This window comes from Gymnodraco acuticeps, unplaced genomic scaffold (genome assembly GCF_902827175.1).
Source record: "Gymnodraco acuticeps unplaced genomic scaffold, fGymAcu1.1, whole genome shotgun sequence".
Classification (NCBI taxonomy): domain Eukaryota; kingdom Metazoa; phylum Chordata; class Actinopteri; order Perciformes; family Bathydraconidae; genus Gymnodraco; species Gymnodraco acuticeps.
Genome location: NW_022991563.1, coordinates 20,281 through 35,252, shown reverse-complemented (window position 1 = coordinate 35,252; position 14,972 = coordinate 20,281). Strand labels below are relative to the sequence as shown.

The window sequence follows — 14,972 nt, the reverse complement described above, 5'->3', positions numbered from 1 at the left end:
CATCCATCTATCTATCTATCTATCTATCTCTCTATCCATCCATCTATCTATATCTCTCTCTCTAAGCCCTTTTAAACTTTGAAAACGACACTAAAATATTAAATATATTTTATTTAACAGGGTAAAAAACAACAGAAACTGATTTTTGAACAGCTTTTAATTGAAAGCCTGGTACAAGAAACACACAGAGAGCAACGACAGGAAACATGACTAATCTGTACAGTAAGGGTCTGGCAACATGCGCCAGAGTCCGTCTCCGTCTCAGCATCAAACAGACAAACATCAAACACGTCCCGTTCGTCTCGTCAAACCCATATTGGACTAATCAAACAAAAATGGCATCAAATAAACAGCATCACATTAACATTATTCTGCATATTTAGAAAAAAAGCATTAAAAAAAAAACAGCTTTTTAATTCATTTATCAACATTTAAAGGATCCTTCCTTTTGTCCAATCAGTGCCATTCAAGCACTTATAATGACATCACATATAAAACAATTGAAAAGGAAAAAAAAAGAAGCTTAGAAATAATAAAATCAAGAGCCCTGTTTGGTTGAAAGATAGGCCACTAAGTTGTGCTTCTTAGAGAAATAAAAAAACCTTGCTTTAAATGTTGGAAACACGGCGTTAAAAGCTCACATCTACCAGCGAGTCACTTTCACTGAAACACAGAGACGCAGAGAGGACACATCCTGAAGCAGATCATTTAAACAACAAACACTGGCAAATAAACGCCTCTGAGGTTTTAAAAAGCCCGTTAGCAACCCAAAAATCCAAGTTGGTGTCCAATGATGACCAAATTCAGACGTCCTAAATACTTTAAATCCATTTAGAGGAAAATATTCTGTTTCTGGAAATCATAGAAAACTTAGTCCGTGAGTTTCGTTCATCCAACACATTTGATGAGAGTGCTGCAGATCATTGAATAAAGCGGGGACGTCTGTCAAAAGTGGATATTAAGAACTGACACTGGTAAATAAACTCTGAGGTTTTGAAAAGCCCCAAAAATCCAAACTGATGACCAAATTCAGACGTCAGGAGTTACTAAGAAACGATTTACAGACACGTAGTAGACTCTGGAAAGATAGGGTACGAGTTCTGTGGCTCCGATGTTGTTTATAAGATATATCAATTATCTCGAGAACATGACGCCCGTATACAAAATGTCTACTGGCGTAAACAAGATGTCTCCTGATGTAAACAAGATGTCTCCTGACGTAAACAAGATGTCTCCTGACGTAAACAAGATGTCTCCTGACGCATACAAGATGTCTCCTGACGCATACAAGATGTCTCCTGACGTAAACAAGATGTCTCCTGACGCATACAAGATGTCTCCTGACGCATACAAGATGTCTCCTGACGCATACAAGATGTCTCCTGACGCATACAAGATGTCTCCTGACGCATACAAGATGTCTCCTGACGCATACAAGATGTCTCCTGACGCATACAAGATGTCTCCTGACGTAAACAAGATGTCTCCTGACGCATACAAGATGTCTCCTGACGTAAACAAAACGTCTCCTGACGTAAACAAGATGTCTCCTGATGTAAACAAGACGTCTCCTGACGTAAACAAGATGTCTCCTGACGTAAACAAGATGTCTCCTGACGTATACAAGGGGTGTTTCTCAATGTCGAGGACGCTTCCTTGGTAGGACAAGTCCCTCCGAATCAGGTCCTTCAGAAGCGAGGCAAGAAATCCTTCCTCGCCTCGGAAAATGAAGAATGGGGGAACAGGCTAACAGGTGTGCGTCATATGCGAGGCCCCGCCTTAAATAGAGCGCGATTTCCGCCAAAGATTTGGAAATTGGTCCATGCGCAAAGCATTGTGGGGATTTTAAGACCGCAGAGGATACACATGTGCAGCCTCGAAATTTCCTGCAACGAAGTACGCCGGCCTCGGTAGAATTAATTGGAACAGTCCTTCGGCGGCACTGGATGACGTAGCATCCTTGAAATAGTGGCTCTGGAGCATCCTTCCTCGACATTGAGAAACACCCAAGATGTCTCCTGACGTAAACAAGATGTCTCCTGACGCATACAAGATGTCTCCTGACGTAAACAAGATGTCTCCTGACGCATACAAGATGTCTCCTGATGTATACAAGATGTCTCCTGACGAATACAAGATGTCTCCTGACGAATACAAGATGTCTCCTGACGCATACAAGATGTCTCCTGACGAATACAAGATGTCTCCTGACGCATTCAAGATGTCTCCTGACGTATACAAGATGTCTCCTGACGAATACAAGATGTCTCCTGACGTAAACAAGATGTCTCCTGACGTAAACAAGATGTCTCATGACGCATACAAGATGTCTCCTGACGCATACAAGATGTCTCCTGACGCATATAAGATGTCTCCTGACGAATACAAGATGTCTCCTGACGTAAACAAGATGTCTCCTGACGTAAACAAGATGTCTCCTGACGTAAACAAGATGTCTCCTGACGTAAACAAAAAAGTGACGTTGGAGCTCCGTAGAAACCAAGCTGTCTCTGTGTCTGACGCTCCGTTTGATTCTCAGATTTCTGGAGGAATTATGCCGTTTTTGAGGAACAGACATTTTGTTTTCTGGCATCACTTTAACATTTTACGAGGAACATCTGCATTTTGTTTGAGGGTGCAGACAGAACCCTGCTGTACGTTAAAGGTGGGGTAGGTAAGTTTCAGAAACCGGCTCGAGATACACTTTTTGTTATATTCCATGGAATGCTCTTAACATCCCGATAGCAATGAATATCTGAAGTGCTTTGACAAAATCCATAAAAAAATGTCATCTGTGGAAGCCGTAGCGCTGTAAAAGTACATCCAATAGCCATTAGCCGGCCCGGCTAAACGGATTGGATTGCCGCCCTGTCTGTCAGCCTTCCATCTCGTGCACGGACAAATGTATCTCGTGCCCTCATTGGGCGTGCCGTCAGTGGGCGTGCATTGAAGCAGTACTTCAATGACTCGCCAGCGCTAGCCAGCAACAGGAGGCCACTTTCACCAGTCCGCTGACGTCATGTGCGCGTTCATGTGTGTTGGAGGAGGTGCTCTGTAAGGAAGTCTGAAGGAAGGGGCGGATTATTTTCGGCTGTGTACTTTTAGTGCACTCAAGCCGGTTTCTGAAACGTACCTATCCCACCTTTAATGTGATTATGTGAATATCTTGTTGTCTATAGAAAATGATCCTGTGTTGTTGGGGAAACAACATCTGTTATTTAGAGATAATGAGAAATAAGGTTTCATCTTGATACAATGGATCACAAGGTTTGTTTGCACTTATTTTTAAAATAATAAATATATAAAATCTTATTAATTAATGTGATGATATATCAATCAATATCTAAATCAAGTTCCATTACTCCTAATGATGTATCCTGGTTTCTAGGAAAATGCACTAATTGTTTAATTAAGATAATTAACTTCTGATCTCGAGAATAAAATTGTCACAATCACTAATTATTTTTCGGCATTATCTCAAAACCACGAATGTTTTCCACTGGATTATTTTCACAAGATAATGACCTAACACCGTCTCATACATTAATCCTAAAGGGCCGATACATCTGTATTATTAGAGATAATTAAAATGGTAACACATACAATCAATTAGGGCGTGAGGGCGTAGTATTTCTGCCGTTTCATGGTTTGAATCCTAGAGATGTGTTTGTATTAAAGGGGTTTTCTGGCGTTGTTTCGGGTCAGCGGTGGAGATTTGTCAGTCCAATATGTCGGGCGTTATCTGGGTGTTTGCAAAGACGTCTAATAAAAGCACAGCGAGCTAAACGGAGAGGAAAGTGATGGAAACATGTTCACACTGAATAATAAAACACTGATTTAGCTGCGTTTAGTTGGAGCTTCGGCCTGAAGTGTGTTCAGCTCGTGGACCTTAGATCCAACCCTAAGAAGGAAAACTCACTTTTAGAGTCGAGTCGGACGAGTGACAGGAGGCGGGGATACGTGAGAATACAAGGCAAGCGAGAGAGAGAGCAATAACTTACTGTTTTAGCTTTTCAGGTTGTGCGTGCATATAAATACTGGATGTATATGCGTTCAAGAGAGCAGGAGGAGGAGGAAAAGGCCTTCAAATATTCATGAACTACATACAAATCGATTGTTTTCGATGCAGTCAAGTGCGTTGTGATTACCTCGCTGTGTGGATGCAATGTGAGACTAAAGGGAAGAAGGGGCTTCACACCCTGTGGATCAAAGAGTGGCTTTTGTTTCCTTCAGGCTGATAAAAGCTCACACACACAACCTGAAGCCAGTGTGTGTGTGTGTGTGTGTGTGAGAGGAGACAAACGGCACCTCCATCCACGAGTCAGAGTCAGTGCTGTGTGCAAGTGGACGAAATATGGCAATTTGTGGGCGTATTAGCTGCCCGTTTTCAAATGTATACACTTCTTATAAAAAAAATATGCTCTTCTTTTTACTATTCAATGGCTGGGCGGTGTTTGGTTACTTTGCATTTCATTCATTGCAAAACTAAACACACCTAAGGGGACAAGGGAGGAGGGGGGCAACACTGATATTTGTCCTCCTTCATCAATGGCATTTGTACCGAGGTACTAAAGGGACATGGACAACAAAAGCAACAACTTCCTGTGACTCTCGGACTTCATTTTAAGGACATTTCGGCAACGGGTGAAGAGCTATTTGTTTAAGCACAATCGATATATCACTCATATTGTCACATATATCACAAATTACACTCGTCTAAGGGGCTCTAAAATGTGTTTACAGCACGAGGTATTAACACTCAGCATAAATTTGCAAAACAGATAGCGAGAGAGTCTGTAAACCAGTCTGCATCGATCTATGAATTCATGTCCGTGATTCTCTCAGTATCTGTGACTGTAACTCGAGAAAATAACTGGCTTTCTCTTTTGTCCATGTCCCTTTAGAGTCTGTCTGCAGCCCATAGAGTCCTGTGTTGAGACCCCAAAGTGTTACGATACCCATCTGTAGGGTCTCCAGAACATAGAAACTGCCGGATTTTTGTACAATTAGCACAAGTTGTGTTAATTAGCATTATAGCTTATGTGGACAATAGTTACAAAATGGCTTCTGGAAAAAACGAGTGTTTTGGGGGTTTAGGCCGCTACAGGGCATATTGCTGTGATTATTGTATTTGTGTAACTCTGGCAAAACAATTTCCTTCGGGATGAATAAAGTCTTATCTTATCTTAAATGAGCTGCAAACAGACTTTCTGGGTCTCGGTACGTTTTCCTTCAGAACATGTGCTCTCCTATGTCTCGGGGTCTTCGGACTGGGCGGTGTTTTGGGAGGGGAACTCTTTAATGGTGACGGTGAGGAGGTTGGAGGTGACGTCAGTAACCACCACGTCTTTACAGCTGGGCGCCATCTCAGGGTGCCAGTTGGGGTTTCCCTCCGCTATTTGGGGTTCTGCAGGGGTCTCGTTGCCGGGGCTCTGGTCGTCGGGCAGCTGGCGTTTCCTGCCTTCATGAGAATCAGAATCAGTTTTATTGCTATGTTGACACATAAGAGGAATTTGCTTTGGTGTTAATGGTGTAAACAAAGACACAGAAAAAACGCTCTGGTTTTTTTTTTTAAGAAAAGTTCAAAAAATAGGACTATTATATAAGCTATTTTTTTTGGCTCAAAATTATGGATTTCTTTCAGAAATCTTTAAATTATGACTTTTTCTCTAAATCCCAAAAAGAATGCATTTTTTCAAAAAATCTCAGAATTCAAAAAGATTTCTGAAAATCTGAAAATTATGAATTTTCTGGAAAACTCAAAATTATTAATATTTTTTAGAAAAATCTTTAGATATCAGAAAAAAATTCTCAAAATAGTTTCCTGAACATCCTGAATTATGTGTTTTCTAATAGTTTGCAGGATTCGCAGTATTAAAGAGATATTGTTGGTATAGTGTGAAATGGAGTAAGATTTTGATTGCCAAGTAGGTTGACACAAGAGGAATTTGATTTGGTGTAAAAAGTGAGAAAGACACAGAAACAAGAAAACGTTTTGGGTATTTTATGAAAGGGGCAACAAATAGTATTATTATAAAAGCTATTTTTAAAACTATTTTAAGGACTTTTGTAACAATTTAAAAATAAATAGAGAAATATTCTGACTTTTTTTCTGAAAAACAAAATTATTATCCGTTTCTAAAATTTTTAATCAAAATTATGAATTTTTTCAGAAAATCTCAAAATTATGACTTTTCTTCTCAAATCTCAGAATTCTCACTTTTTCTGTTTATTGTAAAGCAAGGAGCAGAACATTGTCCTTTTTTAAAAGCCATTTTGAAACACTGTTTTAAAGACTGTTGCAACAAATGAAAAATAAAGACAATATTTATTCAGAATTCTGACTTTTTCTGAAAATCTCAAAATGATGACTTTTCTGAAAATGCAGGATTCACAGTATTAAAGAGATATTGTCGGTAAAGTGTGAAATGGGGTTGTTCAACCTTTCGGGGTCTCGTCCTCCTGGTCTTTCACTGAGGAAGACGATGAGGCTCCAACTTTAGAATCAGAAACACAAACAGGGTTATTGCCAAGAGAACATTTTCTTCGTGTATTTGGTGCAAACATAAACACTGTTATACTTATTTATTTAAATAGTTATCACCGCAATAAACCGTATTTAATTTTGTTTTAATGTACATTATTTGATTTCATATTCTGTTCTTGTACATATCATATTCTATTTACATGGATATAGACTTCTTGCACTATTTGTTATTTGTATTTTATTATATGATGCATCGTTGGAGGAGCTCAGGTCAGAAGAATGTCATGGCCATTTCTACACTGCAGCTGCTGAGCATCTGACGATAACACCTTTGAATCTTTGAAGTCAAAGTCAACTTTATTGTCAATCTTTCAGTTTGTGTGTACAGACAGAGAGATCGAAATACCGTTGCCCAGAATCCAAAAATACAAATATATATAAAAATATGTATATACCTATATATACACAACCAACAGACACATGTATACATATGCACACATTAAGACCAAAATAAAAGCACAACAATCAATATATGCAAAATAACAGTCACTTCAATATCTTTGGGAAATGTACATTAGTGATAAGGATGCCAGTAAGGATGCCAGTAAGGATGCCAGTGAGGATGCCAGTAAGGATGCCAGTAAGGTTGCCAGTGAGGATGCCAGTAAGGATGCCAGTAAGGATGCCAGTAAGGATGCCAATGAGGATGCCAGTGAGGATGTCAGTGAGGATGTCAGTGAGGATGCTAGTAAGGATGTTAGTAACTATGGACAATCTTGTACTAATGTACATTTCCCAAAGATATTGAAGTGACTGTTATTTTGTATTGATTGATTGAAGAAGCTAGAAAACAACCATAACATTTAAATATAGAACATTATTTACCGGGGTTACTGGACTCTGGAGCTTCGCAGGAAGGAGGGAGAGAGACTCCTGTTGTGGATTTTCCTTCTGAACTGGAGGGGGAGGAGTTATGCTGGGAGGGGGAGGGGTTACACGGGGAGGGGGAGGAGTTATGCTGGGAGGGGGCGGAGTTATACTCGGCAGAGCTGAAGGTCACTGGTCCTCCACACTGGAGCCCAAATGGCTTCCCGTACATGGGGAAGCCCAGCATCTTCAGTGGGGAATGGAAGGGCCGGTAAGGACCCTCGGCTTTCTTCCCGATGATTCGGTTTCGGGACGGGATGTTCTGCCGACCCCCGACCGTGTGATTCCTTCCAGAAGCACCTCCTCGAACCGGCTTATCGATAACCTTCAGATGAGGAGGAGGACAAAGTATTACTAGAAGTACTCAGATCTTGAGTTAAAGTAGAAGTACTCAGATCTTGTACGGCTCCTAGTACTAGGATGGGTAAAAAGCAGAGAACACATTTCACTGTGTGCATGAACATGTGTGACCATTAAAGAGGGTTTCATCCTCCAATTCTATCTACTTCAATAAAAGTATTAGTACTCAGATCTTGTACTTCAGTAAAAGTATAAGTACTCAGATCTTGTACTTCAGTAAAAGTAGAAGTACTCAGATCTTGTACTTGAGTAAAAGTAGAAGTACTCAGATCTTGTTCTTGAGTGAAAGTATAAGTACTCAGATCTTGTACTTGAGTAAAAGTAGAAGTACTCAGATCTTGTTCTTGAGTAAAAGTAGAAGTACTCAGATCTTGTACTTGAGTAAAAGTAGAAGTACTCAGAACTTGTACTTGAGTAAAAGTAGAAGTACTCAGATCTTGTACTTCAGTAAAAGTAGAAGTACTCAGATCTTGTTCTTGAGTGAAAGTAGAAAGACTCAGATCTTGTACTTGAGTAAAAGTAGAAGTACTCAGATCTTGTACTTGAGTAAAAGTAGAAGTACTCAGATCTTGTTCTTCAGTAAAAGTAGAAGTACTCAGATCTTGTACTTGAGTAAAAGTAGAAGTACTCAGATCTTGTTCTTCAGTAAAAGTAGAAGTACTCAGATCTTGTTCTTGAGTGAAAGTAGAAGTACCAGAGTGTAGGAATACTCTGCTACAGTAAAAGTCCTGCATTCAAAATGTTACTCAAGTAAAAGTAGAAAAATATTATCATCAAAATATAAGAGTTGATTATGTTTCACATGATTAATCCAAATTTGTAAAGTAAGTAAAGGTATGGAATACATGTAGTGGCGTTTCTAACATAACACTTTGGGGTCTCAACAAGACTATGAGCTACAAACAGATCAGAGAGGGCAAAAGTTCACACATCCTTTACTCAAGTAGAAGTACAGATACTCGTGTTCAAAGATACTCTGGTAAAAGTAGAAGTACTGACTAAACTTCTTTACTCAAGTAAAAGTAAAGAAGTATGGGCTTTGAAATGTACAGGGGACCTATCATGCAAAATGCACTTTGTGATGTCTTTTATACATAAATATGTGTCCCCGGTGCGTCGGGGAACTCACGCAGCGTCAGAAAATAAAACCCTCTCTCTTTTCCTCCGTACCCAAATCTTTTAAAAACGGGGGCACAACGAGCGGATACAGATTCCATCCGCTGTGACGTAATAGCATCGGCGGACCCACAGAAAGTTGCTATCAGAAACAATGCCTGACGTGTTTTGGACGTCTTTGTTTGCATTAGCAAGCCTCGCTAACACTCAGAGCTAACCTGTACTGGAGAGTACATGTGTTTAAAAAGCAGGAAATAAAAAAAGAACTCACCTTGTGATAAACCCACAAGAGAAAAAGCATTTGAGCTCCATACTGTTTCAGAGATAATCCTTGACGTGGTTTAGAACAGGATGGCGTTTTATCACAGCAGAATTTAACTTTATCTCCGGTAGAATTCTGATCAGGCATTAGCTCCGCCTCCTCTTCTTTCTTTTTTTCAAGCTAAGGACCCAAAATCTGCGTTTCTCTAACAGGGCTTCAAAAGAGGGGTTTGAGCAGAATGAGGCATGGCTACAACGGGTGATCTGTTTGGTGTTTTGAAAAAAAAACTTCACAGACGTGTTTTATATACAGTGGGGAAAAAAAGTATTTAGTCAGCCACCAATTGTGCAAGTTCTCCCATTTAAAAAGATGAGAGAGGCCTGTAATGTTCATCCTAGGTACACCTCAACTATGAGAGACAAAATGAGAAAAAAAAAGTATGATTTTTAAAGAATTTATTTGCAAATTATGGTGGAAAATAAGTATTTGGTCAATTACAAAAGTTCATCTCAATACTTTGTTATATACCCTTTGTTGGCAATGACAGAGGTCAAATGTTTTCTGTAAGTCTTCCCAAGGTTTTCACACACTGTTGCTGGTATTTTGGCCCATTCCTCCGTGCAGATCTCCTCTAGAGCAGTGATGTTTTGGGGCTGTCGCTGGGCAACACGGACTTTCAACTCCCTCCAAAGATTTTCTATGGGGTTGAGATCTGGAGACTGGCTAGGCCACTCCAGGACCTTGAAATGCTTCTCCTTCGTTGCCCGGGCGGTGTGTTTGGGATCATTGTCATGCTGAAAGACCCAGCCACGTTTCATCTTCAATGCCCTTGCTGATGGAAGGAGGTTGTCACTCAAAATCTCACGATACATGGCCCCATTCATTCTTTCCTTTACACGGATCAGTGGTCCTGGTCCCTTTGCAGAAACACAGCCCCAAAGCACGATGTTTCCACCCCCATGTTTCACAGTAGGTGTTCTTTGGATGCAACTCAGCATTCTTTCTCCTCCAAACACGTCTAGTTGAGTTTTTACCAAAGAGTTCTATTTTGGTTTCATCTGACCATATGACATTCTCCCAATCCTCTTCTGGATCATCTAAATGCTCTCTAGCAAACTTCAGACGGGCCTGGACATGTACTGGCTTAAGCAGGGGGACACGTCTGGCACTGCAGGGTTTGAGTCCCTGGCGGCGTAGTGTGTTACTGATGGTAGCCTTTGTTACTTTGGTCCCAGCTCTCTGCAGGTCATTGACTCGGTCCCCCCGTGTGGTTCTGGATCTTTGCTCACCGTTCTTGTGATCATTTTGACCCCACGGGGTGGGGTCTTGCATGGAGCCCCAGATCGAGGGAGATTATCAGTGGTCTTGTATGTCTTCCATTTTCTAATAATTGCTCCCACAGTTGATTTCTTCACACCAAGCTGCTTACCTATTGCAGATTCAGTCTTCCCAGCCTGGTGCAGGTCTACCATTTTGTTTCTGGTGTCCTTTGACAGCTCTTTGGTCTTGGCCATAGTGGAGTTTGGAGTGTGACTGTTTGAGGTTGTGGACAGGTGTCTTTTATACTGATAACGAGTTCAAACAGGTGCCATTAATACAGTTAACGAGTGGAGGACAGAGGAGGCTCTTAAAGAAGAAGTTACAGGTCTGTGAGAGCCAGAGATCTTGTTTGTTTGTAGGTGACCAAATACTTGTTTTACCGAGGAATTTACCAATGAATTCATAAAAAAATCCTACAATGTGATTTCCTGGATTCTTTCCCCCCATTCTGTCTCTCATAGTTGAAGTGTACCTAGGATGAAAATTACAGGCCTCTCATCTTTTTAAGTGGGAGAACTTGCACAATTGGTGGCTGACTAAATACTTTTTTGCCCCACTGTAGGTATGGCCCTACAATATATTTTTCAAATATAGCATGATAGGTCCACTTTCAGTAAAAAGTACCCATAACTAGCAGCTGTTTTAAAGAGTACCTGAGCTCCATTTATATTAATAGAACAATAATGTCATTGTTAGCTAATTAATGTTTCCATGCTGAACAACGGCAACATGACAACGTTTCCATTGGTCCCTCTTCTTTAAGCCCCGGCCACACAAGGACGATAACGGTCGTATCTGCTACAGTTCTCTATCAGATAGACGATTCGGCCACACGAGGCCGACACGGAAACGCAGAAAACGATAACGGGTCCCTAGGTAGGTAGATCTGCAAACGAAACGCTCTGTGTTGGCAAACGGCTCCGTGTTTACGCCTATACGATCATGTCTTGATACGTTGAAGCAATAGCCCCGCCTCTCCTGCTCAGAGATCAGCTGCTGGGCTGAAGAAGAGGGGGAGGAAAAGAGAGGCTCCGTTTATTACTATTATATTATTATATAGAGTCGTTATTCATTTGTTTTAAAGCTCAATAAATAACAAAGAAGACCTTTGACCGGCACTTTTCTAATTTTGTCCGGAAGATTTAAACTTTAACGGACATGTTGACCAGCGGAAAAAACTGAAACTCTGCTGCTCGGTCCCCTCGTCCCTTGGAAGAGGCGGAGAGGTGGGTGTTTGTCATCTGCTGGTGGACTACCGGAGAGATTTACAGCAGGAGCACACGCTCGCCTCGGGGAGGGAGAAAAAATAGCCACAGCGGAGAATAAACAGAAGGGCAACCATGCGCGGGAAGTCTTCTTCGCTGCTTTTGTTGTTTGTTTTGCAGGACTACAGCGCCACTTACAGGCCTGGCATATGTACTACAGCGTCTCCAGCACTTTGGAGCGGTCTCGTGTGAACGGACACGTTTCTGGACGGAAGACTTTTTTGATAACGATTGCGGTCCGTTTGCGTTATCGTCCTCGTGTGGCTCCAGCCTTAGAAAAGACCAGGAAATGATGGATACACGGATCGTCTTCAAATCAAAAGGCACGCAATGACTCTAAATAATAATGATTACGCACCAAACACACATTCAGACTAAAGGAACCAGCTGTTTGGAAAATGTGAGAAGCAGAAAGTACAGGTATTTGTGTTCAACATGAGAGAAGCAGAAAGTACAGGTATTTGTGTTCAACATGAGAGAAGCAGAAAGTACAGGTATTTGGGTTCAACATGTAAGAAGTAGAAAGTACAGGTATTTGGGTTCAACATGAGAGAAGCAGAAAGTACAGGTATTTGGGTTCAACATGTAAGAAGTAGAAAGTACAGGTATTTGGGTTCAACATGTAAGAAGTAGAAAGTACAGGTATTTGGGTTCAACATGTAAGAAGTAGAAAGTACAGGTATTTGGGTTCAACATGTGAGAAGTAGAAAGTACAGGTATTTGGGTTCAACATGTAAGAAGTAGAAAGTACAGGTATTTGGGTTCAACATGTAAGAAGTAGAGAGTACAGGTATTTGTGTTCAACATGTAAGAAGTAGAAAGTACAGGTATTTGTGTTCAACATGTAAGAAGTAGAAAGTACAGGTATTTGTGTTCAAAGTGTAAGAAGTCAAAGTAAAAAGTCATCAGAAAAATAAGTAGTGGAGTAAAGTACTGATACCAGAACAATGTACTTTAGTGCAGTAACAAAGTATTTGTACTCCACTACTTCCCACCTCTGAAACAGACCATGATGTACTCAGTTCCTCTCCCCATGCACTGACCTTCAGGTTGAGGATGATGCGGCCTCTCTTCACCTCCCGGGGCTTCACTCTGCGGTTGAGGATCCGGACGGTTTCAGAGAACGGGGACACGTGGATCTTGGAGGTCTGACCGGGGAAGGACCCGGCCGAGGGGTCGGGGCGCGGCAGCGGGCGGCGCGACATCCGGTGGCAGCGGTGGATGTCCTTCTTCAGCTTGTGGGTGGTGGCCAGGGAGCTGAGCTTGGGAGAAGGAGCCACGGAGGAGGAGGGTGGATGAGGAGAGGAAGAGGAGGAGGAGGAAGGATTTGCTCGACCCGGTGTAGAGCGAGCTGCAGGCAGGCGGGAGTTTGAGGCTCGGCTTCCTCCGGTCTGAGCGTTAGCCTGAGGGAATATGAACTTATGTCAAACACACAAAAAACTGTTTTATCCCACAGGCCATTGTATTATACAGTGCCTTGTCTTTTTATGTTGCTGCAACACAAACATTTCCCCAATTGGGATCAATAAAGTACTTCTGATCTTATCTAATCAGACTGTTAACTCCTGAGCTCTGAAGTGCCTCGATTACCTTCATCTGTTTGCATTTCACATGTTTATTTATCACTAGTCTGTGTTATTCATGTTTTATTATCTTTGCTTTTAAATGAGTGTTTTCCAGTCTGAGCGTTAGCCTGAGGGAGAGAGTGGAGGAAATAATTGTTTGATCCCTTGCCGATTTCGCAAGTTTACCCACTTACAAAGAAATGAACAGACTATCATTTTAATAATAGGTTTATTTAACTTATGAGAGACAGAATATCGAAAAGAAAATCTGAGCGTTAGCCTGAGAGATAGATAGATAGAATCGGAGGATGAAACCCTCTTTATCCAGTAGATTTTCATTGTCACCGACCCCACCACTGTAACCACTGGCCCCACCACTGTAACCACTGGCCCCACCACTGTAACCACTGTAACCACCGGCCCCACCACTGTAACCACTGTAACCACCGGCCCCACCACTGTAACCAGTGGCCCCACTGTAACCACTGGCCCCACCACTGTAACCACTGGCCCTACTGTAACCACCGGCCCCACCACTGCAACCACCGGCCCCACCACTGCAACCACCGGCCCCACCACTGTAACCACTGTAAACACCGGCCCCGTCACTGTAACCACCGGCCCCGTCACTGTAACCACCGGCCCCATTGTAACCACGGGCCCCACTGTAACCACCGGCCCCACTGAAACCACCGGCCCCACCACTGTAACCACTGTAACCACTGGCCCCACCAATGAAACCACCGGCCCCACCACTGTAACCACCGGCCCCACTGTAACCACCGACCCCACTGTAACCACTGGCCCCACCACTGAAACCACCGGCCCCACCACTGAAACCACCGGCCCCACCACTGTAACCACCGGCCCCACCACTGTAACCACCGGCCCCATTGTAACCACGGGCCCCACTGTAACCACCGGCCCCACTGAAACCACCGGCCCCACCACTGTAACCACTGTAACCACTGGCCCCACCACTGAAACCACAGGCCCCACCACTGTAACCACCGGCCCCACCACTGAAACCACCGGCCCCACCACTGAAACCACAGGCCCCACCACTGTAACCACCGGCCCCACCACTGTAACCACCGGCCCCACTGTAACCACCGGCCCCACTGTCACCACCGGCCCCACAGTAACCACCGGCCCCACTGTAACCACCGGCTCCACTGTAACCACCGGCTCCACTGTAACCACCGGCCCCGTCACTGTAACCACCGGCCCCACCACTGTAACCACCGGCCCCATTGTAACCACGGGCCCCACTGTAACCACCGGCCCCACTGAAACCACCGGCCCCACCACTGTAACCACTGTAACCACTGGCCCCACCACTGAAACCACCGGCCCCACCACTGTAACCACCGGCCCCACTGTAACCACCGGCCCCACTGTAACCACCGGCCCCACTGTAACCACCGGCCCCACTGTAACCACCGGCCCCACCACTGAAACCACCGGCCCCACCACTGTAACCACCGGCCCCACCACTGTAACCACCGGCCCCATTGTAACCACGGGCCCCACTGTAACCACCGGCCCCACTGAAACCACCGGCCCCACCACTGTAACCACTGTAACCACCGGCCCCACCACTGAAACCACAGGCCCCACCACTGTAACCACCGGCCCCACCACTGTAACCACCGGCCCCACCACTGTAA

At 43.2% G+C, this 14,972-nt stretch overlaps 1 protein-coding gene across 2 annotated transcripts in view; it reads right to left on the bottom strand.

Annotated features, from left to right (window-relative positions):
- Positions 1–2,150: 2,150 nt before the first annotated feature.
- The window catches only part of cbx6a (chromobox homolog 6a), a 29,635-nt gene continuing 16,813 nt past the window's right edge, over positions 2,151–14,972 (bottom strand). Inside the window, exons 5-8 of one of the 2 annotated variants that reach the window (XM_034197348.1) lie at positions 12,781–13,140; positions 7,373–7,739; positions 6,444–6,497; positions 2,151–5,457 (exon numbers count right to left, since the gene is read on the bottom strand). In XM_034197348.1, coding sequence (XP_034053239.1) covers positions 5,396–5,457; positions 6,444–6,497; positions 7,373–7,739; positions 12,781–13,140 — 843 coding nt within the window. In that variant the 3' untranslated portion in view covers positions 2,151–5,395. Of the gene's footprint in view, positions 5,462–6,443; positions 6,498–7,372; positions 7,740–12,780; positions 13,141–14,972 lie in introns of both variants that reach the window. The other variant, XM_034197347.1, reaches the window with a different exon arrangement.